Below are 26,098 nucleotides of genomic sequence, written 5' to 3' on the forward strand. Positions count from 1 at the left end.
TCTCCATGGTCGTTGTAAACCAGCGTGTATCACTGCATTAAAACCATCTGCTGTATCAGATCACATCAGATCTATGTGGGAGAGTGCTGTTTCATGTGTATGTGGGGGAACTAGTGTAGCTAGGAACTTAGTGTAGCTAACTACTGGAACTACACACTACTTTTTTAGCAAAATAAAATATGGGTGAAGTAGACAACTTCCTTTCTTTTTTGCCATCAGACCTGCATAATTCACACTTGAAACATGGTTTTTGTGTTTAATAGGCTAAATTACACATTCTGTTAACAGCTGACTCCAGAGTGATCTATTGTTGCAATTTGTCGATATGATAATTTAACCCAAAGTAGTTTGGATGTAGTGATCTACTTTTTCTAAGTAACGTCTAGTTAAGTAAACTATATTTTTCTTAAAACTTCTTAGGGATAGCCCCCCGTTTTTTTTTTTTTTTTTTTTTTTTTTTTTTTTTTAAATTTCGCCTAAAATGTCATACCCAAATTTAACTGCCTGTAGCTCAGGCTCTGAAACAAGGATATGCAAATTCTTGGTACCATCATTTGAAAGGAAACACTTTGAAGTTTGTGGAAAATATAACACAATAGATCTGGTAGAAGAAAATGTAAAAAAAATAAAATAAAAAAATATTTTATATATTTTTTCTACCACCATCTTTGAAATCCAACAGAAAGGTCCCACATCTAGCCACTCTGGTTGTAATTCCGATGGTGTCCACAAGATGGCAGCATGTGCAAAGTTTCAGACGGATAACTTGAAGTATGAGCAAACTACATGACATTTAGTTTGAAGTCACCCAGGTACATTTGGGAAAATCGTGAAGGAGACGTTTACATTCACATTACATTTTTCTACAAGAATATTGTCAAATCTGTATACTTGGACTTTGATTGAGCTTTTCAACATTTGAAAAACACCTAGTTTTCATAACTTCATAACTCTCCATATTCTTATAATTTTTGTCCAAAGGGAAAAGGCTTGCTGTCGCACAAGGTTAGCAGCTACATTTTGCGACAGATACGGTGTTTCTCGTAAAGCCCAGCTCATTGGCTATCTAGCTAGCTTTGTTTGACCCCGATTAGTGCTTATTTGACAAAGATACAGTCGTTCAATTGAATACCGCCCGCGTCATCGGCGTGCCATGAAGGCGTCGCTCTCTGACCAAATTCGGTGTCCTATAGGATATACGTCACCCCTAATTATATAGTGAAGTCTGGTTACGTTCTAGGATCTCTGAGGAATAAATATGAACGTGATTTGACTAGTTGTAACAACTTTTAGGGTTATATTTTCACAGATTCCTTTCTCTGCAAATTGAACGAGTGGAAATACAAAATTGATTGTGCATGCTATATGGAGCTTTTTAGGATATGAAAAATTATTTTATCTAACAAAACGACACTTCATGTTATCTCTGGGACCCTTTGGATGATACATTCTGAAATTTTGCTCTGATTTAAGTACACATTTCACCTTCAGAGGTGAATTTATCAAACCTATCGGGGTGAAAAAAGGTGTTTTGTTGTTAGGAGCTCTCCTCAAACAATAGCATGGCATTTTTTCGCAGTAATAGCTACTGTAAATTGGACAGTGCAGTTATATTAACAAGAATTTAAGCTTTCAGTCGATATTAGACACTTATATGTACCGACATTTGTTGTTTCTCTAAAATCTGTGATCGTGACACAAGGCGCTGAATTTACAACTGTCCCGTTGACGGGACGCCTCACTTTATTATAGCTTAACTTCTTCCAGTGTGAAATGGTGGATTGGTAAACAATGTTTTTTAACCTTTTATGACTGCAAGCCGGTATCAGGATCAATATGAGAACAGCCAGTCCAAGTGCAGGGCGCCAAATTCAAAAACCATAAATCTCATAATTAAAATTCCTCAAACATACATGTGTCTTATATCATTTTAAAGGTAATCATGTTGTTAATCCCACCAAACTGTCCGATTTCAAATAGGCTTTTCAGCGAAAGCACTACAAACGATTATGTTAGGTCACCACAAAACTAAAAATTAACATAGCATTTTTCCCAGCTAATGATAGCATCACAAAAACCAGAATAGAGATAAAATGATTCACTAACCTTCGATTATTTTCATCAGATGACACTCATAGGACTTCATGTTACACCATACATGCGTTTTTTGTTTGATTCAATTCATATTTATATCAAAAAATCTGAGTTTACATTGAGGCTACAAGAATCACTAAATGTAAAAACATCAAGTGACGTTGCATAGCCCGTCGTTTCAACATGAATACTCATCATAAATATAGATGATAATACAAGTTATACACATTGAGTTATAGATATACCTCTCCTTAATGCAACCGCAATGTCAGATTTTAAAAAAACTTTAAGGAAAAATAATTGCACGCTATAATCTGAGACGGCGCTCAAATTAGCATATCACAGCTGCAAAGATAGCGTCACCATAAACAACAAAATATGATATGAATATTTCATTACCTTTGTTGGTTTCGATCAGAAGGCTTAGCAGAAACTCCAGGTCCACAAGAAATGTTTGTTTTGTTCAAAAAAATCTGTTATTTATGTCCAATTGTTAGCGCGTTTGGTAAACATATCCAAACGCTAATTCTGGTCAGCTTCATATCGGACAAAAACTTCAAAATGTGATATTACCGGTCGAAGAAACATTTCAAACTAAGTACTGAATAAATCATTGGGATGTTTTCAACATATAGCTTCAATAAAGTTCCAACCGGAGTATTCCTTCGTGTCTGCGTGAGCCATGGAACGCAAGTGACTTGCATGAAGAAAATGCATGATCAGGAAATGGGTGCTGATGGACACCTGACTGATTCTGCCCTCATTCTCTCCAACAACACCATAGAAGTCTCATTGGAATTTCTATTGATTGCTGACATCTAGTGGAACTCCTAGGCAGTGCAACCCCTGCCATGCGTCATTTGGAATTATTTTGGTACTCTATTGAATACAGACAATCTCAGATTTCTGACTTCCGGTTTTCATTTCAACTCAGGATTTTGCCTGCCAATATGAGTTCTGTTAATCTCAGAGAAATAATTCAAACAGTTTTAGAAACTTTTGAGTGTTTTCTATCCAATATTAATAATAATATGCAAATATTAGGAACTATGACTAAGGAGCAGGCCGTTTGAAATGGGCACCTTTTCATCCAAGCTACTCAATACTGCCCCTGCAGCCATAAGAAGTTTTTAAGGAGCTTTCCCAACACTTCTACTACTACTGATCACATATGAAAAATTTACTAAATGCCAAGTTAGTAATGTTAGTAACGTGTACGCTGGGAGACGGGAAGCAAGTACAGGAAGTGAAAATGTAATAATGAATAAAACATGGAACAATCAAGAAACTTGAATAGCATACAGACATGAAACTTAAACAATAACATCTGAGGAAAGAACCAAGGGGAGTGACAGATACAGGGAAGGTAATCAGGAAGGTGTGGAGTCCAGGTGAATCTCATGAGGCGCAGGTGCGCGTAACATGCTGACCAAACCAAAAGTTGATTTTGTTCACCCACACCAGACACGATCAGGACATGCAGATTGAAATATCAAAACAAACTCTGAACCAATTATATTAATTTGGGGACAGGTCAAAAAGTATTAAACATTTATGGAAATTTAGCTAGCTAGCTTGCTGTTGCTAGCTAATTTTTACTTGGATATTAACATCGGGTAGCTTTTTTACCAGAAATGCACAAGATCCTCTACTCTGACAATTAATCCACAGATAAAACGGTAAACCGAATTTGTTTCTCATCATCTCTCCTACTTCCTTCAGGCTTATTTTTCTTATTACAAGCTGACCACACCGCTCGCGTCGAGTGCGCGAGCATTGCAAAATAAATGTACACATACATGTTATTCAATCATTGCAACCACACTGCTCGCTCGCTCCAGCGAGCGTCTGCATGGCCAGTCCCTAAAACAGAACTTGGTTCTATTTGTGATGCTCAAAGCGCTGCAGGTCCTGCCTCTCCCATCTCCTCTTTGTTAGCTAATTTTCCATAAATGTTTAATGGTTTTGACCTGTTCCCAAATTAATATAATTGGTTCAGAGTTTGTTTTGATATTTCATTCTGCGTGTCCTGATCGCGTCTGGTGTGGGTGAACAAAATCAATTTGGGCGCGATGGCGCACGCAGATGCGCGTGCGGTTTGGACAGCATGTAAAGATGGTGGCAGGTGTGCGTAATAATCTGGCGATGTGGAGCGCTGGAGAGGGAGAGCTGGAGTACACATGACAATGTTGCTGCTCTGTTTGGTAAGTCATTACCCAAATCTACAATCATGAGCAGATATTAACATTTTCTGTAATTGTACAGGAGAGTTGAATAACTACAATTTAACTTTACAAGTTTAAAGAACTGACTATTCAAACAGTTAGCTATGTCTGTGACTGTTGTTTAGATTTACAGAGAAAGAGAAAAGCAGGGCTCCTTTTGTTTTGTGTGTGTGTGTGTGTGTGTGTGTGTGTGTGTGTGTGTGTGTGTGTGTGTGTGTGTGTGTGTGTGTGTGTGTGTGTGTGTGTGTGTGTGTGTGTGTGTGTGTGTGTGTGTGTGTGTGTGTGTGTGTGTGTGAGGTGTGAGAGAGGTGTGTGTGTGTGTGTGAGGTGTGTGTGTGTGTGTGTGTGAGAGGTGTGTGTGTGTGTGTGTGTGTGAGAGGTGTGTGTGTGTGTGTGTGTGTGTGTGTGTGTGTGTGTGTGTGTGTGTGTGTGTGTGTGTGTGTGTGTGTGTGTGTGTGTGTGTGTGTGTGTGTGTGTGTGTGTGTGAGAGAGGTGTGTGTGAGGTGTGTGTGTGTGTGTTTCCTTATTAAGGCCCAGTGAGGCTCTGTTTATTTTGGCCGGGGACTGATGCCTACTGACAGAATACTACATCGTACCAAAGGGGCTTCAATATTTGGGAAAAATCCAAATGGAATGACAAACCGTGAAAATTGTTCATTCCCCTTTCTGAATCTGAGCATGCATTCTGGGATTTAGCTGGTAACTCTTTGATGTGGGAGGTGTACCTTTGTGTATACCAGTGAGTCAGGTAAACTTCTTGGGTGGTCTGAGCAGACAGATAGACTAGAGAGTAGGGCTGTTACCGCTTAGTCATGGTAACTAGGCTTCTCCAAGCTCTGATGCTGTTGATGGTCATTAGTAGCCTACCAAACTTTATAACTGCTTGGTACTCAAAACGCTATTGTCCCTCTAATCACCCTGACACCAATGCAAATGTTTTATAAAAATCGAATCAAACACTTCATGAGAGCCCATGAGCTCATGTTGCTCAACATTTCTATAGGCTATGCAATTGTGTGAGAAAAAAAAATGTTTTCATGGCCTCTATTAAAAAAAGGATCCCGTCCTCTTTCTATAGGCTAGGCCTACTATATTTATTTCTCAACTTTCCTAATATTAAGCACATTGCTTCACTTTACAACAGGAGTATAGCCTACCTAGCTGGCATGAAAATTAAACACGTAAAAAGTCTTCTCCATTCGCTATTTAAGTGTATAGATGACATGTATTTGTTCCCCGTGCCCCTGTTCCAAGACAGGTGCATGATAATGGTCCATTCTAAATCAAAATGAATTCCACACATATATTATTTAGTATATGTAAAGACAACATTAAATTAAGAATAGTCTGATGGGTGACAATATCAGCCTATCATTGTGAATTATGTATTATCACTTGTGATAAATCATAGTCGCACACCTTATGTAGCCTAGCACATAGGCCTATATGTTTTGATAATGGTTGTAACACAGCTAAAGTTGCCAAATAAGTTCTTAAAATTAAGCACATTATTCCGCTTTACAACTGGTGTAGAGCCTAACTGGCCTACATAGGCGATGCATGAGTTTCAAGTTTGGGGAAGATCATTTTCACCATAAAAATGCACCTTTATAATAAAAGCATTACATGCATAATCGGATTTGCTATCACTTTTGAGAACAGTGTTTTCCCACTAATTGATTGCATTTTGAAACGTTTGCATTTATAGCCTACTGCCGTGTGCGCATTGCTGCGCTTATAATGTGAAGAAATAACCTAATAGTTTATCAATATTTTAAGCTAAACGTTCTGATCTGTTGCATCAGCCTCATTACTTTTAAAATGTATTTTTTTTTATGCGAGTGGTTGTATTAATTTGGGATCTATCGCGTCCCACAACTGTCTTAGAGTATGTTTGGAATGTTTATTTATTGCACAGAAGGACAAGTTGACCAATAGAATAGATCAACTTTGTACTATGGGGGATAGTAGATTGACATAGGCTAGTGCTTTGCTGTTTGTTAGGCCTACTCATCTTGTTGGCTAACGAAAAGTAAATGTGGACAGTTCTTTCAATATCTTCAATATGTGCCTCAGAGAGGGACGCAGTTGATCTGTCTCTTCGCTTGTAGCCTACTTCTTAGCTGTGAGAAGGACCCGATCATGTGACGGGCATTGGTTAATAAGAATGTAGATATCTGAGAGCGCCATGTGAGTGAGAAGTGCTTCGGAGGACGGCAGCCGGGAATTATAATTATTATATTCAGCCCAAGGGCACAAAAGGCATGGATTTTTTAGGGGGCACGAGGGGGATGCCGCTGGGAAATTCGAGGCCTGGTGAGAATATTATCAAGTGCTTGTCAAATTGTGAATGATAGACTGATGAAGTGTGTGCAGCCTGGACAAGAAACAAATCAGAGCTCATGCCTTTCTTCCAACTTTTTAAAATCATCATTAGAGTCGCATCATGCAGCCTTAGAATGTATAAAAAAATCGAAACATATAGCCCAACATTTGTATCACAACTAAAGTTGCATAAATAACTCTAAATTAAGCATATAGGAGGACCTGTTTCTTTGTTAACTGCTCAACACAGAATAACCACATGTGTGCACTTCCTTGGAAATTGTTTTGAGAAAATATATATTTTATTTTATTCAGCTATGTTCAATTGTATTCTTCATACTATAAAATAATAAAAATGTATGCCACCGAATTCTAAGCAAACCTTGTCCGCTAAATGAACTAGGCATAGCCATATCAGGGCCTAACATATGGACAACTCAGAGTATGCTATTCTGTTCTTTTGAAATAGACTACATTTTCTTTATATCATGTTTCTTTAGACCTGTCTAAAATAAATAATGAGAGTAGGGCTGGGAGGGCTGGGAGTAGGGCTGGGGGGCAAGTAGCAGAGGTCAGGGTTCACATGCACCTGACATGCTACATTATCTACTCATTACACTCAAGTCATTTCATCTCAGGAAATGTGTGTGTGTGTGTGTGTGTGTAGTTGTGCTCTTGTTCATTAGTTTGTGTGTGCGCTTGTGTGTCTCACCATGTGGGGCTCCCGTCCAGGTTGGCATGGTGGGCAGGGCTGGCAGCTACTGAGGGTCTGGTTGTAGAACTCAAACTCTCCACAACTACTGTACTCTGACCTGAGAGAGGGAGGACAGGATACCTGAGAGAGAGAGGAGTGGGGTTAAAAGATAAAAGCGTACAGAGTCATAATGTGTGCTTTATTCAGGTTCTTGGTTATAAATTAAGATGAAACTTTTTGTTCTGTTTTCAACTTACTACAGGATTCTACATACGCTTGATTCTGCTAAGATTTTATTTACTACAGGTTTTAATAAGTCATTCTAATTAAATTCAAAGAGAATATACTAATCCCCTTGGGAACCCAACTACCTCATATCCCAGTACAGTGACTCAGTATGGGTACTGCTTGTATATAGCCTGTATATAGCCTCACTATTGTTATTTTATTGTGTTACTATTTTATTTTTTATCTGTTTGTTAATTGTCTTACTTTTTTAACTGCATTGTTAGGAAAGGGCTTCTAACTAAGCATTTCACGGTAAACTCTACACTTGATTTAATTTTGAACCATTAACGTGGCCTTCAATCTTCACACATGCGTTGACACGTTTACATGCCTTGTTGAACGGGTCAGTGTGTGAACGCACGTGTGAACACGTGAATGCTGGAATAAATGAAAACATATGTCTGCTAGAATTGCCGCTGCCTTGTGTTTTTCATGTCTCAGTTATCATGGGTTGATCATGTAGAGGCCTTTTTTTCATGCTGCGGGCGGGAGCAGGAAGTCAGACCACAACTCAGGATATTTTTTGTTTGTTGTCCTGCTGATTTTAAAACAAGTGTCTTTCTATTTGTTGGTCATTATATTCAAGGCTATAAAGTCACCTTTGTCGCATTATTCACACAAGTCTTGCTTGCGCAACTTCATTGTTCATTAATTTGTCTCCTGTTCTCAGTTTGGGACACCATGGTTGTGTGTGCGCGAATGGAGGCTGCCTGCGCGCTGTGATAGCCAGTGCGTGGTGAGCTGATTAAAATAATAAGTATTTAATTATAGGCTGTTAAACATGTTTTCATTAGAATGGCATTTTTTGGTGTCAGAGTAAATTTTACACTGCTCTACAAAAGCAACAAAGGCAAAAACATAATATGTTTGATCATGAAAGCTCATATGCCTATAGGTTTGCTTTATTTTTATTTAATCAGGTTAATTATTTAACCAGGTATTTCATCTTTATTCAACCAGATGGTCTAATTGAGATGAAAATGTAATAATAACCTATTCAATAGTTGTTGTTTTTTTCTCGTTAAAACGGAGCAAAACAGTTAATCTCATGCAAGCAACCTATAGCCTACAGAAATATACCACAGGGGTGATTTTCACTGCATGCCGGCTACAAACACAAAGGTTTCATTAAACTATATTTGTTCTTTCCATGATATTGTAAAATCTTGCAAGTTAAAACAGTACAAAACAAGTGATCTCAAACAACATAAATTGTTTGAATTGATTGCATAAATTGATAAACATAAATTGCATGAATTGATAAAGATGCTTGAGGAAACTTCACATGAGCAGCTTATGATGGCAACCAAAGTGCTCATTATGACTAGACAGGGGTGCGACTTTGGTTTTAGAAGTAGGGGGGACATCATTTTTTTTTAACACTCCAAACAGCCTACCCGACCGCTCGGATGTGTCCGCATGGTCCTAAAGCACACCGTTGTCTCATTTTGTATCACATTCCAATGATAAAACTGGGGGGGACAAAAGTGCTATTTTAGAATGTGGGGACTAGAATATTCTTTCATTAAACAAGAGCAGTGTTTTTAGCCAGCCCTGTCGTTTATTTGATATTAACAGTTTTATCGAGAGAAAAAAAAATCTATATGTTTTTATTACTGGTACATGTTCATCTCAATGACACACACCTGTTTAAATAAATGTGAAAAAATAATTAACTTTGTTAAATAAAAATAAATCTTAAAATGAAATTAAATGACTGGTTTCTGTGTGCAGCAACACGCCATTTCATTAACATTGCTTTCAATTAGATTATTTGTTGTTTTAAAAGAAAAAAAAGAAATGTAAAAAAATTGAATTACATTTTTTCTCACACAAAAATGGTAATGCCTTTATTCTGTGTTAAATATCCATGTATTTAGTAAAAAAAAAGTGAAGGTGTCTGTCTGCCTCTATTATTGCTATATTGGCTTATCTATTCCAAACTTCTTAACTAGGCTATCTAGAAGGTATCGGTAGGCTATGATACATTTTGTGACCACCCCCAAAGAATTAGCCTACATTCTACTGATATGGTTATAACATTACAGATACATATTATGCATTTATGTCTCTAGGTGTAACTATGCATTGTACAAAAACTAGCTACAAAATATGTGAACTGAATGGGATGCTGATTGTCTCAATTTTCTTGCCTTGCATTTTATGACCATGACTGCTAGGGCCAGGACGAAACCACTAGCACAATACTCGTTAGTAGTGTGGCAAGGAAACAAAACACGAAGTAGATTTAATTTCTTTAGGAAAACAACCCTAATGTTAGAAACAAACATTATTATGTTGTCATCCAGAGTCATATTTATTTATTTTCCATGCTATAGCAGAGAATATTTTACATACAGAAATCTGCTTCGTGTTTTCTTTTTTGCCATGGTAAAAATATAGCGATACTGGTATAGTCCTGGCCCTAACGACTAAACTTAACCCTAACTTTAAACCTAACCCCTAGCCTAGCTAACGTTAGCTAGTTAGCCACCTAGCTAGAATTCGTAACATATCATGCGTTATACAAATCCATAATATATCATCAGAACTATAATTCGTAACATATCATACGAAATGGGTGATGGACATCCGCAAAGTAATAAAATACCATAAGAAACTTAGCATATCATACAAAATGGGTATCGCTGATTTACATACAGAATAATACAAAATGCTTTGAGACCAGGTTGGCAGAGCAGGGATATTCATTAATTGGAGATGAGAACATTGTGGTGATTTCCACTTGTAGCAGAGAAATATACTGAACAAAAATATAAATGCAACATGCAACAGTTTTAATGATTTTACTGAAATACAGTTCATATGAGGAAATCAGTCAACTGAAATATATGAATTAGGCCCTAATTTTTGCATTTTTAATTTAACCTTTATTTAACTAATCTATGGATTTCACATGACTGGGAATAAAGATATGCTTATGTTTGTCATAGATACCTTAAAAGAAATGGGCCTCACAATGGGTCTCAGGATTTCGTCACGGTATTTCTGTGCATTCAAATTTCTATCAATAAAATGCTATTGTGTTCATTGTCCATAGCTTATGCCTGCCCATACCATAACCCCACCGCCACCATGGGGCACTCTGTTCACAACGTTGACATCAGCAAACCGCTCGCCCACACGACGCCATATGTCTGCGATTGTGAGGCCGGTTGGACGTACAGCCAAATTCACTAAAACGACATTGGAGGCAGCTAATGGTAGTGAAATGAACATTAAATTCTCTTGCAGCAGCTCTGGTGGACATTCCTGCTATCTGCATGCCAATTGCACGCTCCCTCAAAGCTTGAGACATCTGTGGCATTATGTTGTGTGACAAAACTGCACATTTTAGAGTGCCCTTTTATTGTTCCCAGCACAAGGTGCACCTGCGTAATGATCATGCTGTTTAATCAGCTTCTTGATATGCCACACCTGTCAGGTGAATGTATTATCTTGGCAAAGGAGAAATACTCACTAACAGGGATGTAAACACATTTTTAGAGAACTAAGCTTGAGCTGTCCTTCTCCGTGGCCGACGTGAGTAAGACATTTAAGCGTGTTAACCCTCGCAAGGCTGCCGGCATCCCTAGCCGCGTTCTCAGAGCATGCGCAGACCAGCTGGCTGGAGTGTTTACGGACATACACTACTCAAAAAAAATAAAGGGAACACTTAAACAACACAATGTAACTCCAAGTCAATCACACTTCTGTGAAATCAAACTGTCCACTTAGGAAGCAACACTGATTGACAATAAATTTCACATGCTGCTGTGTAAATGGAATAGACAAAAGGTGGAAATTATAGGCAATTAGCAAGACACCCCCCAAAAAGGAGTGACTGTGCAGGTGGTGTCCACAGACCACTTCTCAGTTCCTATGCTTCCTGGCTGATGTTTTGGTCACTTCTGAATGCTGGCGGTGCTCTCACTCTAGTGGTAGCATGAGACGGAGTCTACAACCCACACAAGTGGCTCAGGTAGTGCAGTTCATCCAGGATGGCACATCAATGCGAGCTGTGGCAAAAAGGTTTGCTGTGTCTGTCTCAGCTAAACCGTGCCTATACAAGCTGTTGATGTGTTGAACTTGAGATTTGACGTTTTTCTGACTCTTGCCATTTGATCATTCCAGTGAAACTGTTTCGGATTCCAAATGTCATAGAAATAGAAAGAATATTAGCTCTGGTAATATGGATAGACTAACAATTGAACATTTTGGAGCATATGGGCCCATAGAAGCAATGTGATTTTTTTTTGTTGCCTGGCCTGGTGCCCCAAGTGGGTGGAGATGTCTCTTTAGTATAAATGAGAATAGAGCACCACAGTATGAGTCATAATACCCATAAAACCTAGCAGTCAAACAAGGAAATGGTTCCAAATCATTTTTCCACCATACATTTGTCCCATAGGGGAAATAAGGACTGTGTTTCATGTAGGATTACCCTGGTGTGATGTTTCATTAACTGTGTAAATCTCTCTAGGACAAGGTGACTTTTATCAATATATTCGCAGGTATTTACCCCCCAAAGATTTAATGATCTGGACAAGACTGCCGAATCGAGACAAAGGTAAGAATCTCTTGATTAACTATCTAATGTTAGCCAAATTGAGTAATTAATACATTGGCAAAATGTCTTTAAACTGACAAAACTGTCTTATGCAAGTTTTAAATTGACACCATACCTGTTAGTAAAGGTGTCAGCTAGTAGGATTGACGTGCAGGATCTTGCAGGGATTTGTAGTCTTGCATGAGGTCTACTTTGATGCTAATTAGCATTTCGAAGCTGAAAGTAAATAGAGCCGAATATATTGATAAAAGTCACCTTGTCCGACAGAGATTAACATGGATATCAAAGCGTCACGCCAGGGTAAGCCTACACGAAACACAGCACTTTTAAGTGTTTATAAAATCCATTATGGGAAAAATGAATGCTGGGAAAATGATTGGAACCATTTCCCTGTTTGACCGCTAGGTTTTATGGATATTATGATACCTCCACTCTGGGGCTCTATTGTTGAAAACGAGCAAAGCCTGCACACCAGGGGGCACCAGGCCATGCAAAACGAATTAGTGTAAAACCGTAGTGGCCAAAACCATTAATTTTGGGGGACCGGGGATCTAAAATGCAATATACTGTATTGTCATATTTTTTTATGCAGACTAGCTAAAATAATAAGTGAAACTTCACAAATGATCCAATGGATAATAATTTTAAAATGGGTAGGTGCAAATGTTATTTTTTTGCTTTTTCTTTATGGCAATGGTGACCAAGTCTGTGTTTGTCACTAGTTAACAAATCTATTTACACATTTTCTCTTCTTAAAATCGTATTTTAAACCTAACTCTCACCTTAACCCTAACCTTAACCACACTGCTAAACTTTGCCTAACCCTAACCTTAAATTAAAACCAAAAAGCGAATTGCTCTTTTCATTAATTTGTGCGATATAGACAATTTTGTGGCTATTTTATGTAGTGGAAACCCAAGTGTAGGCTACATAGAAAAGCTGTTTGTCTCTCAGACAACTCACGAATAAGATGAACTTTGCAGCAGGTGTTTCTGATTAATAAACGTTGCTATGCTGGTGGGTGGTAACATTTAAATAAAACCCAGCCCTGAAACGAAATGTATACTTAAAAGAATTTGCACTTCATCTCACAAGAAACATCCGAAGTCACACATTCAGGTTTTGCACTTCAAGCCCAAATATATCAAACCTTGACTAAAACGATAACTTATTGACTTACGTTGTTGTTCAACATCATTAGTAGGCTCTAGACATTGTCTTTCAGCTCAAAAAAGTGGATGTGTGGACTGGTGTGTGTTTAACAGACAATTTGTTTGTTTATATTGACATTCATTAGATCCTTTTACAATATTATTTATTCATATTTTTTTATTATCTAGATCCCTGAAATTCAACTCTGGACCTCGAAGCCAGTTCCACTGCGTTTTTTTATTGTTCCCCTCTAATTAGGGACTGATTTAGAACTGGGACACCAGATGGGTGCAATTAATTATCATGTAGAACTGAAAACCAGCTGGCTCCGGACCTCGTATGTTAAGAGTTGAATATCCCTGTTTATAGATGTAATATTTTTCATTGATTGAATATTATTGTTGTTAATTTCTTTGAAATGTTGTCGATAAAATATTATTTCCTTTTAGGAACCATTGCTGAAAATGTACTTGAAAATACAACAATGGTTCCTCAAAAACTTCTGACTACTGTGTGTGTAATTGTGTAGCTCTATTTGAACCGCAGATCTACTTCAGGGACATTCATAGTTGTGACTCAGAGACTCCCCTAGATAGATAGTTGGTGTGTATGTATTGATATGTAGCCTACGTGTGCCATTTTAAAATTGACGTAGTTCTGTCCTTGAGCTGTTCTTGTCTATTAATATTCTGTATTATGTCATGTTTCATATTTTGTGTGGACCCCAGGAAGAGCAGTTGCTGCTTTTGCAACAGCTAATGGGGATCCTAATAAAATACCAATAAAATATCAAATACCTTTAGCATGACATCTTCAAGTTTGTGTGACAGTTTTGAATGTGGGTCAAAAGGAAAATAAAAGTACTTTCTGAATGTCCTTCACTCCTGTCTGCCAAACACCGACCCTCACTGCTGTTAACAGAACCATGGGAAACAGTGCTAGATAGGCAGAGGCGAAGGACACTGTCTACCTGTCGCCACCGCCTCCTGCCAGCACAGCAGGTGGGAGGCTAGGGCGACACTGTGTACTAGCTAGCTTGCTAGTGAGAGACACTGTGTGCTAGCTAGCTTGCTAGTGAGAGACACTGTGTGCTAGCTAGCTTGCTAGTGAGAGACACTGTGTGCTAGCTAGCTTGCTAGTGAGAGACACTGTGTGCTAGCTAGCTTGTCGCCCCAGCCTCCCACCTGCTGTGTATCAGAGTCCTCCTTAGGACAAGCTGACTGAGCTAGCACACAATGTCCTTCGCTCCTGCCCGCAGAACACCTGCCCTCGCCGTTGTGTCTACCGGTGTACGGCTCCTTCTTCTGTGGGGTTTATCGGCGGCTGGCATCCAACATTAATGTGCATTAACCCCACCTATTCTACTGGAGCAGCCCCTGTCCTAACTTAAAGACTTAGTATAAAGAGGGGTTCCTGCACATGCAGAAATGCCCCGGATTGCAGACCGTAATTGCACCCTTGTCGTAGGACCTGGAGAAGCCAACTCATATAGGCAGCACACCTGTAGGGAATTTGCACCTCTCAGCAGCCATCGTCTTCTCAGCCTTATCTGTAAAATCATTACACTGACATAAATGTAAGAACATAAATGTTTTATGTCGAAATATGTGAAGACACCAAGAATGGCAAAGATTCAAACATGTTTCAACTCACAAATCTGATGGAGTATTGCTATATGTTCCTGCTTTATAGCTAATGTAATAGCCTAACATGAAAGAATTGACAGGTCAATGAACAATGTTATATTTAGGGAAGCACGATATATCGGTGAACATATCGGAATCGGACGATATTAGCTAAAAATGCCAACATGGGTATTGGCCCGATGTTTAGTTTAACGGCGATGTGCAAAACCGATGTCAAAGCTGACGTGCATACCTATATAATGTAGGTACATGACGTAATGATGCCACGCAAACTTTTGCGCTACACGTGCAACACAGCATTCTTAACTCAGCCCACAATTTCTGCTGTGTGGATTGAGCAATCAATAAGTCGAGCAGTCATTTGAAAGAGTAAGAACATTTCAGCGAGACAACTCAAAGGCGAAAACCATTAACACCAAGATAATGGAAATCATTGCCCTTGACAATCAACCATTTTCTGTCGTGGGTGGTATTGGCTTTCGCCAACTGGCCTAGCACCGGTACACACTAACAAGTGCGCTATTTTTCAGATGTTGCCTTACCGGAGTTACACAGTAATAGCGTCACTGCTATTAGCTTCACGACATACATACTATGGAACGCCGTTTGGGTCTTTGCATGTTCAAAAATATGCAGTAGCACTGCCAAAACTGTACAAAAAAGTCTGCAAACACTGGCCACGAACGATGTGTTTACAATGCCGCTTTGGTAATAATTGATGAAATGTATCACAAGCCACTTTAAACAATGCCACTTCATATAATGTTTACATACCCTACATTACTAATCTCATATGTATATACTGTACTCTATACCATCTCCTGCATCTTGCCTATGCCGTTCTGTACCATCACTCATTCATATATTTTTATGTACATATTCTTCATTCCTTTATACTTGTGTGTATAAGGTAGTTGTTGTGAAATTGTTAGGTTAGCTTACTCGTTGGTTATTACTGCATTGTCGGAACTAGAAGCACAAGCATTTCGCTACACTCGCATTAACATCTGCTAACCATGTGTATGTGACAAATACAATTAGATTTGATTTGAAGCATAATTTGTTCGACTGCAACTCCTGGGGTAGCTAGATTTAGCTTGGTACCTAGCTAGCACCAATACAACCAGCCTGAAAACAATGACCAGTAGAAACTGCAGTCATTTTCATTATTCTTAGCAATGATTTAGGAATCTTTGTGAGGACGTATTAGCTAGGTTGCCACTTGTTGTTCGCCTATTGAAATTGAACTTCAGTTCATGAAAATAAATAGATAGCCAGTTACTTAACCCTGTTGCTAACCGCAAAGTCCACTGTTGTGGCTAATCCTTATTGTGGCTAGCTTCACATAGATGGTCCGACCACCATTAATCAAATAAGAGCTGTCTTATAAATTAGGGTTATTTTAGATGATGACACCTAGCTATATAGTTAGCTAGCTAGCTAACTATAGCTACTGAAACAGATATCGTTTTGCTATGTTTTGGGGGAAGAACATTGTTTGCATCCATGAGCTAGTTAGCTTTTTTTATGACCAGCACTGTAGGTCCGCGAGACAACTTTACCAGCATCATAGCATACGTGTCGATAAATCGCTGTGACATATGAACTACAAGTGATAGTGCAATCAATGTGTAATAACTACGAAAAAATTTATGAACGTGTTTAATTATTATGTATCATTATGTATTATGCAGTCATGTTCAGGTCTTGATTGCTCAACAAGCTTAATTGATTGGTCAACAATATTAATTAAATAGTGTTTTTTGACACGCAAAGACCAAAACGGAAATCCTGGTTGAGAATGAAACGACTGAACAAATGAACAACGAAACAGCACAGCAAGTAAGTGAAATCAATAGGTTTTGATTATGTTTTACTGGTAATGGGGACATAAGTAAATGCCAACAAATAACTTTTTGGTCAATGTGGTGTGTGTGTGTGTCTAACCTTTATTTAACTAGGCAAGTCAGAACAAATTGTTATTTACAATGATGGCCTACCCCAGCCAAACCTGGATGACGCTGGGCCAATTGTGTGCCACCCTATGGGACTACCAATCACGGCTGGATGTGATACAGCCTGGATTCGAACCAGGGACTGTAGTGACACCTCTTGCACTGAGATGCAGTGCCTTAGACCGCTGCGTCCGTGTTAACTATTTACTACAGTTAACTATTTAACTGTACTAGAATGCTTAAAAGGCCGCTAAAATTCTAAATATGGGTTATCGGTATCTGGGTTTTTTTGGCAAGGAAAATATCGGTATTGGGCAAAAATGTCATATCAGTGCATCACTAGTTATAATGTTGTTAATTTGTTGTCTTTATACACAGGCATTATAACCCTCACCTTGACAGATGGTAAACAGTGCAGGGGTCCTGTTAGTACAGTGTCTATTATATTGTGTAGTGAATTCCATTAATGCAACTGTTAGGAACTGAATTAATCAGACGTTCATGGGTCATGCAGGCGGTTGGAAAGTATTCAGACCCCTTGACCGTTTCCACATTTTGTGATGTTACAGCCATATTCTAAAATGGATTAAATGTATTTCTTACCTCATCAATCTACATGCAATACCTCATAATGATTAACATGAATTTGGAGAGAAGAAATTATTAAATATTAAAGCATTGGATCTCTCACTAAAGGCTTTAGTAATCCAAAAACTATACTTAAATCCAAACTGGTTCTCTAGCAGATTAGTAAGAATGGCTCACTCCATGTTCAAGAATTGCCTTTTTCCCTTCATTCAGATTACAACCTCTCACTTTCGGTTATTTGAATTAATCTCCAAAAGATTTCTGTTTTTAAAACAAGCCATAGAAAGATGTTTGCAATTTCAGTTTAATCCACCAGAAAAGACAGAACAAATATTTTTTTTTAAATATTATGGTTAAACTCAAATATATGAATTGATAAAAAAACATTATTTTTGAATAAAAAAACAACCATATAATCTTTGTAAATTATATAATGAATTGGACTAGTGGAGTTGTCACACTGCGTTAGCAGAAATATATGGAAATGTCGGCTCTATCCAAAATAACAACCAACTGATTGCAGCATTACCGCATAAATGGAGGAGGCAAGTGGAAAGGGGAGAATGTAACAAACTTGTCTCTCTGCCTTCCATTAAAAACCAAAATTGTCTAAAGACAATTGTGATAAATAAAAAAAACACACCAGTTTCATTTAAGGACCAAAAACTGACAGCTGCGCCAAACAAGTTGCAAAATAGCTGGGGGGAGATTTTTGATGTACCGATTCCATGGCACATGAACTGATACACAAAACAAGACAGATTCAAAACTTTGAGTTTTTTTATTTAAATTATTATACAAAAGTCTAGCAACCAATAGAATGTTATATATAAGGGGGATACAACCATCCCTGCAGAATTTGCTGCGAAGACACAGAATCATTAGATCACTTGTTTTGGTACTGCCCATATGTAGCTTGTTTTTGGTCGCAGGTTCAGGAATGGCAGAACATTTCTAACATTTTCTTGGAGCTAACTCTGCAAATAGCACTGCTGGGTGATTTGAAAAGTCATAGTCAATTGATAAATAATATAATAATACTCTTAGAATTTAAAACAAATCTTTAACTGTTACTCGTTTCAGGCTTAGGTCGCGCATACAGGTAAGGCATTTAAACATAAACATATATTTTTTTATCAAAATGCAAACTTGTATGCCATCTCTAAATAGGAATAAAATTATTAACTTACGAGCCTAGTTGGTTTAGCCACGGAAAAAGCCAGGAACCTTCCCACTAGCCATGATTGGCTGTGATAATGGACACGTCGAGAGATGAGTTCGGATTGGTCTGTTATGTAGCACGCTTCTGTCTATAACATGAGCTCAGTGTGTGTAGGTAATCCTTTCTAACGTGGCTATTTTGAAAGATATCACGAAGAACTGCATAAGTGTTGCTAATGCTCTCCACTTTCTGGAGGACCGAGTTTTAAAATCAGTTGAATGCCCGGTGGAAGCAGAGTATGATAGCTAAGGAGATGGAGAAAATTCTGCCGTTTGATCGCAAATAATGCGGAGAGAGTCGAAAAGAGAGCACACAGAAGAAGGCTGTGAAGAAGTCTCCGGATTACATCTTCAAACTAAGGGTAACAATGGCATCCATAACAGAGAGGGAGAAGTGTTCATCCATGTACTCGGGTAAGAGACTCTAGCTAGCTAACTTTTCAGATGTTATACATTTCTAATTTTGTCCGAAAGTTGTTTTCATTGCAAGTTAAAACAAACTGTTAGCTAGCTAGCTAATGTTAGCTGGCTGGCTTGCTAGATGACATTATGTGTATGATCTGCATAATAATATTATTCGTATCTCAGAGCCATTTGCGTGGCTAGTTATAGCCTAATGTTAGCTAGCTAACTAACATTGAACCTAGCTAGTTAGTTAGCTTTAGCTACCATTAGATTCATGCTAGCTAGCTAGCTACATGTCTAAACAAAAGACTCCACTATGCAAGTAACCATTTCACTTTACCATTTACACCTTCTGTATCTTGTGCATGTGACAAATTAACTTTGATTTTATTTGATATAGGGTGTGTTACCAGAGACGGTAATGTGAAGAACATGACCTGCACCAAAGTCAAATTCGGATGTAACGTTAGGTCAACGAGAAAGTGTCCAAGTTCTAAAATTAGAATGCCCTGCTTTTAATTCGTCAGACTCACAACCTAAACTATTTTCTGTAATTATCTCGCCATTAACTTGCTGTGAGTTTCTTTTCCTATAATAACGAATACAAATTACCTAAAGTTAAGACAATGTCAGCTATATGATATGGTCATTATTTTAACTGGCTACCCAGCTAACTTACCATTAGAAACGAACGAGCTACCCAGCTACCCAGAACGAGCTACCCAGCTAACTTACAAGCTAGAAACGAACCATAACATTATTTAGAAAGTTGCTTTTAGTTGACTGGTTTGCTAGATTGACAAATACTAAATACATTTTTAAACGGACAAGTTTATTGGTGTTAAAATACACCAGTTATGCTATTTTGGACCACCAGGCTAGGCTGCTGATGTATTTCATTTTGTGTTTATGCTTTTTCATAATGACAACGACAAATTTGATGTTTGACGACAATAGAAGGTTCATGATGTCACTGTGATAACTGTCCACAGACATGTCGATAGATGCAGTATACAATGCATTCGGAAAGTATTCAGACCTCACGAATTTAAAACACATTTTGTTATGTTACAGCCTTACTCTAAAATGGATTAAATTGTTTTATTCCCCCATCAATCTACACACAATATCCTATAATGACAAAGCAAAAACAGGTTTTTTGATTTGTTTTGTAAATGTATAAAAGTGTAAACTGAAATATCACATTTACATAAGTATTCAGAGCCTTTACTCAGGACTTTGTTGAAGCACCTTTGGCAGCAATTACAGCCTTGCGTCTTCTTGGGTATGACGTTACAAGCTTGGCACACCTGTATTTGGGAAGTTTCTTCCATTCTTCTCTGCAGATCTTCTCAAGCTCTGTCAGGTTGGAAATTCAGAGACCTGTCCCGAAGCCACTCCTGTGTTGTCTTGGCTGTGTGCTTAGGGTCGTTGGCCTGTTGGAAGGTGAACCTTCGCCCCAGTCTGAGGTCCTGAGTGCTCTGGAGCAGGTTTTCATCAAAGATCCCTCTGCACTTTGCTCTGTTCATCTTTCCCTCTATCCTGACTAGTCTCCCAATCCCTCCCGCTGAAAAACATCCCCACAGCATAATGCTGCCACCCCCATGCTTCCACGTAGGGATGGTGCCAGGTTTCCTCCAGACGTGATGCTTAGCATTCAAGCCAAAGAGTTCAACCTTGGTTTCATCAGAGAGTCTGGTTTCTCATGGTCTGAGAGTCCATTAGGTGCCTTTTGGCAAACTCCAAGCGGGCTGTCATGTGCCTTTTACTGAGGAGTGGCTTTCGTCTGGCCACTCTACCATAAAGGCCTGGTTGGTATAGTGCTGCAGAGATGGTTGTCCTTCTGGAAGGTTCTCCCATCTCCACAAAGGAACTCTGGAGCTCTGTCAGAGTGACCATCTGTTCTTGGTCACCTCCCTGACAAAGGCCCTTCTCCCCCAATTGCTCAGTTGGGCCGGGCGGCCAGCTCTAGGAAGAGTTTCGGTGTTCCAAACTTCTTCCATTTAAGAATGAAGGAGGCCTCTGTGTTCCTGGGGACCTTCAATGCTGCAGATATGTTTTGGTACCCTTCCCCAGATCTGTGCCTCGACACAATCATGTCTCAGAGCTCTACGGATAATTCCTTCAAACTCGTGGCTTGGTTTTTGCTCTGACATGCCCTGTCAACAGTGGGACCTTATATAGACAGGTGTGTGCCTTTCCAAATAATGTCCAAGCAATTTAATTAACCACAGGTGGACTCCCATTAAGTTGTAGAAACAAGAGGAGGAGGAGGAAGAGGAGATGGGAGGATGAATAGGAGATGGTAGGTGGTGGAAGGCGGAGGAGGTGGAAGGGGGAGGAAGAAGGATTAGTTGGGATAAGGAGCTGTAAGGGGGAGGAAGAAGGATTAGTTGGGATAAGGAGCTGTAAGGGGGAGGAAGAAGGATTAGTTGGGATAAGGAGATGGAAGGGGGAGGAAGAAGGATTAGTTGGGATAAGGAGGAGATGGTAGGTGGTGGAAGGGGGAGGAAGAAGGATTAGTTGGGATAAGGAGGAGATGGAAGAAAGAAGATAAGATCAAGGGAGGAGGTGGGAGGAGTAAGAGGAGATGGGAGGAGGAGTAGGAAGCGTCAGGAGAAAAAGGTAGGAGGAGGGAGCGTGTGGCTGGTGAGAATGAAAGGATGTGGGATACCAATGGGCAACCACTCAAACCCCAACATGTGACAGTAGTTATTCCAACCAAGCCGCTCAAGATCCTATGCGAAATTCTTTGTCCTTCCAGGTACCCAGGACCCAGCACATTGGGAGATGCTTTCAAAACCAGCCTCTAGGGGCAACAGTGAGGACTATTACCATCAAGTAGGCTTGGTGTTGCAGATATCTCCCTCCCTCCCTTCCCTCCCCAGGAGTGGCTTTAGTGGGGATCATTAACTGAGCTCTGAGGGAAGTTAAACTCCTGGGAATACAGCCAACACAGATATGCATGCTCACTAACACACATACGCACAACCTACAGGTTTCAACATCAGAGGAAGAGAGGAGCGATTCAGACCCAGATTATAACTACTCTCTTAGAGCTCCACTGAGAAACCTTTGATGTTTCACAACCTCTGGCAAAGACCTGCTAAAGTCTGGCTGTACCTCTGCCAGTGTGTCTGTGTATCTGTTACACTGTTGTCTTTATCCTCAGTTTGTTTCAATGCTGAAGATGGACGAGGATGAGGAGAGGAGGGGGAGGAGGAGAGAGACAGGAAATGGAGGAGTAATTTAAGAGATACTCACCAATAACAAACAGAGGAAGAGAGACTCTTTCTGACTTCCTTTCTGGAACATCTTCACACCTTCCCCTGAGAAAGAGAGAGAGGAAGAAAGAGAGTCAGATGTACAGTACATGCATTTTGAAACCCATGCCTCATACCCCTACCATGTCTCATAGTGCGTGTGGGTTACACTCCATTGTGTGTTTGTGATACCGTTCTCTACTTCAGGTTATTATTCCTCTGCCCTACTGATGTGATGAGATCATTAACAATTCCTCTATTAAAGCTCAGTCACTGAGGAGAGAGAGAGGGAGTGTGTTAATGGGTGAGAGCAGCCTGGCAGAGGAGGAGAGGATCAGCCTGTTAAACCTCTGACACAGATGTATTATGGGTAAACAGTCATTAGAGGGACTGTGCTATTTGCTTTTGTTTTAGTTACTGTCACATATCTAGAAACCTATTTAACTACTCTGGTAGCACATATTTACTACACTTATACAGGCACTGTATGTCACAGGGAAATACACTCTCTCTCTCCGATCTGTACTTACTAAGGTATACAAGCATTCACAGTTACATTGAAGAACATATAAAACAAAAATGTGATCAAACTTCAAACATGATTTATACCTTTTTATTCATGAATTTAAGGAATAATGTCAATGTAAAGGATTTAATTGTTTATAGCAACACTACGTGTGTGTGTGTGTGTGGTTGTGTGCGTTCTTATGTGTGTATTGTGTCCATCTGTGTGTGTATGTTGCCAGGCTCAGCCCTTACCTACAGGAGACTGATTTTTATTGGCCCACTCCAAGCGCTACAATAACAGTCAGCTCGTATTTCTCTAAATAAATTATGTGAGCGTGTGTGCCAATAAAGTATAAATAATGTCGTCAGTGTTATTGGAAGGTGAGAGAGAATCTTTTCCCCCAGAAACACCAACTATGTAAAGCGGATTTAAACAGAGACATTAACAGTAGGTCAATAAACACACAGGATCTCAGATCAGTTTCAACACTGTCCAGGCTCAGGGAAACTCTGTGTCATTAGGGACATTCTTAGTTACAGGTTTGATTATTTGTGCAGTTTAAAGTGCTTTTATAAACAGATCCAGTCTTGTCTCATTCTGTGAGAGTGCTGGTTTTCTGACACACCACATTAATGACCCACTGCAACCTTTAACGGAGCTGTATTATTGGATGTAAACAAACACAGACTTTTACTGCAGGCTAATTGCTCCCACCACAGCTAATGTGCTCTCTCTCTCTCTCTCCTTCAGAGGCTGTGTGTGTGTTTGTGCATACACGTGTGTGTGCTGGCGTGCTGAAGAGTGGGTGTGCAGGCAGGCAGTAAATCCTGCAGCCCTGCAGTCAGAAGGAGGACTGAGCTGTTGCCTTGTTTACCTGCCTGTTTACCTCCGTTATAAACCATAGCATGCATACACATAAACAGAGCTAACTTTCTGACAGACCACTGGGCTTATTCACATCCACTATGGTTGCACAACAAACATCATAAATCGGCCTTTTGGCGTTGCACGTGCAATCGTATTCAGAATGTACCTTATTCAGTGTTAAGTGAGCCACACCAGCCAAAGAGAATGATCCACTAGTCAGTCAGTGTCTCAGTGGGTCCCTCTCTCCCTCCCTCCCTCCCTCCCTCCCTCCCTAGTGGCATGGGAGGCAGGTAGTCTAGCTGTTAAGAGCGTTTGGCCAGTAACCGAAAGGTCGCTGGGTTGAATCCCTGAGCCAACTAGGTGAAAAACCTGTCAATGTGCCCTTGAGCAAGACATTAGCTCAGGATAAGAGCATCTATTAAATGACTAAAATGTAAATGTAGTACTACGGAAGTGTAGATCACTCTCTTAAACAAACATACAGAACAAAAAGTCAATTAGACAAACCCAGGATCGGATGGGGAAATTCACATGTAAGACATTCTGTCTCAGACCCATAGCTCACAGCAATCTAAGTCTGCCTGTCTATAGGGGTAATTATATTCACTGCGAATATGTATTTGAATAGTAACTATGACACACAGTCTCTGCATTGGAGAGGTTGTGTCACACACATACTGTAATTATTGTTATCAAGTAAATTTCTCATGGAGTCTCTGGCAGATAATTGCAGCATATGCAAGAAACAACAGGTTGAAAGAGAGAGACGGAAGGAGAGAGAGAGAAGTGACTGGCTTTTCACGGTGGTTTCACAGACATTACGAGGCTGAAGTGTTGGTGTACTGTAGTGTACTGTAGTGTTTGTGTGTACTGTAGTGTTGGTGTGTACTGTAGTGTTGGTGTACTGTAGTGTTGGTGTACTGTAGTGTACTGTAGTGTTGGTGTACTGTAGTGTACTGTATTGTTTGTGTGTACTGTAGTGTTGGTGTGTACTGTAGTGCTGTGTGTACTGTAGTGTTTGTGTACTGTAGTGTACTGTATTGTTTGTGTGTACTGTAGTGTTGGTGTGTACTGTAGTGTTGGTGTGTACTGTAGTGTTGGTGTATACTGTAGTGTTGGTGTATACTGTAGAGTTGGTGTACTGTAGCGTTGGTGTGTACTGTAGTGTTGGTGTGTACTGTAGTGTTGGTGTACTGTAGTGTTGGTGTGTACTGTAGTGTTGGTGTATACTGTAGTGTTGGTGTACTGTAGTGTTGGTGTGTACTGTAGAGTTGGTGTACTGTAGTGTTGGTGTATACTGTAGTGTTGGTGTGTACTGTAGTGTTGGTGTATACTGTAGTGTTGGTGTGTACTGTAGAGTTGGTGTACTGTAGTGTTGGTGTGTACTGTAGTGTTGGTGTACTGTAGTGTTGGTGTGTACTGTAGTGTTGGTGTACTGTAGTGTTGGTGTGTACTGTAGTGTTGGTGTACTGTAGTGTTGGTGTACTGTAGTGTTGGTGTACTGTAGTGTTGGTGTGTACTGTAGTGTTGGTGTATACTGTAGTGTTGGTGTATACTGTAGTGTTGGTGTGTACTGTAGTGTTGGTGTACTGTAGTGTTGGTGTGTACTGTAGAGTTGGTGTACTGTAGTGTTGGTGTGTACTGTAGTGTTGGTGTGTACTGTAGTGTTAGTGTATACTGTAGTGTTGGTGTACTGTAGTGTTGGTGTGTACTGTAGAGTTGGTGTACTGTAGTGTTGGTGTGTACTGTAGTGTTGGTGTGTACTGTAGTATTGGTGTGTACTGTAGTGTTGGTGTGTACTGTAGTGTTGGTGTGTACTGTAGTGTTGGTGTGTACTGTAGTGTTGGTGTGTACTGTAGTGTTGGTGTACTGTAGTGTTGGTGTGTACTGTAGTGTTGGTGTACTGTAATGTTGGTGTACTGTAGTGTTGGTGTGTACTGTAGTGTTGGTGTACTTTAGTGCTGTGTGTACTGTAGTGTTGGTGTACTGTAATGTTGGTGTACTGTAGTGTTGGTGTGTAGTGTAGTGTTGGTGTGTACTGTAGTGTTGGTGTACTTTAGTGTTGGTGTGTACTGTAGTGTTGGTGTGTACTGTAGTGTTGGTGTACTGTAGTGTTGGTGTGTACTGTAGTGTTGGTGTGTACTGTAGTGTTGGTGTACTGTAGAGTTGGTGTACTGTAGTGTTGGTGTGTACTGTAGTGTTGGTGTACTGTAATGTTGGTGTACTGTAATGTTGGTGTACTGTAGTATTGGTGTGTACTGTAGTGTTGGTGTGTACTGTAGTGTTGGTGTACTGTA

At 39.6% G+C, this 26,098-nt stretch overlaps 1 protein-coding gene across 2 annotated transcripts in view; it reads right to left on the reverse strand.

Moving 5' to 3' along the window:
• LOC129816506 (tumor necrosis factor receptor superfamily member EDAR-like) overlaps nucleotides 1-26,098 on the reverse strand; it is a 62,922-nt gene that overhangs the window by 20,559 nt on the left and 16,265 nt on the right. For both annotated transcript variants that reach the window (XM_055871066.1, XM_055871065.1), the window contains exons 2-3: nucleotides 22,428-22,492; nucleotides 7,357-7,479 (exon numbers count right to left, since the gene is read on the reverse strand). In XM_055871066.1, coding sequence (XP_055727041.1) covers nucleotides 7,357-7,479; nucleotides 22,428-22,478 — 174 coding nt within the window. In that variant the 5' untranslated portion in view covers nucleotides 22,479-22,492. The remainder of the gene's footprint in view (nucleotides 1-7,356; nucleotides 7,480-22,427; nucleotides 22,493-26,098) is intronic.

This window comes from Salvelinus fontinalis, chromosome 19, assembly GCF_029448725.1.
Source record: "Salvelinus fontinalis isolate EN_2023a chromosome 19, ASM2944872v1, whole genome shotgun sequence".
In the NCBI taxonomy this organism is placed as follows: domain Eukaryota; kingdom Metazoa; phylum Chordata; class Actinopteri; order Salmoniformes; family Salmonidae; genus Salvelinus; species Salvelinus fontinalis.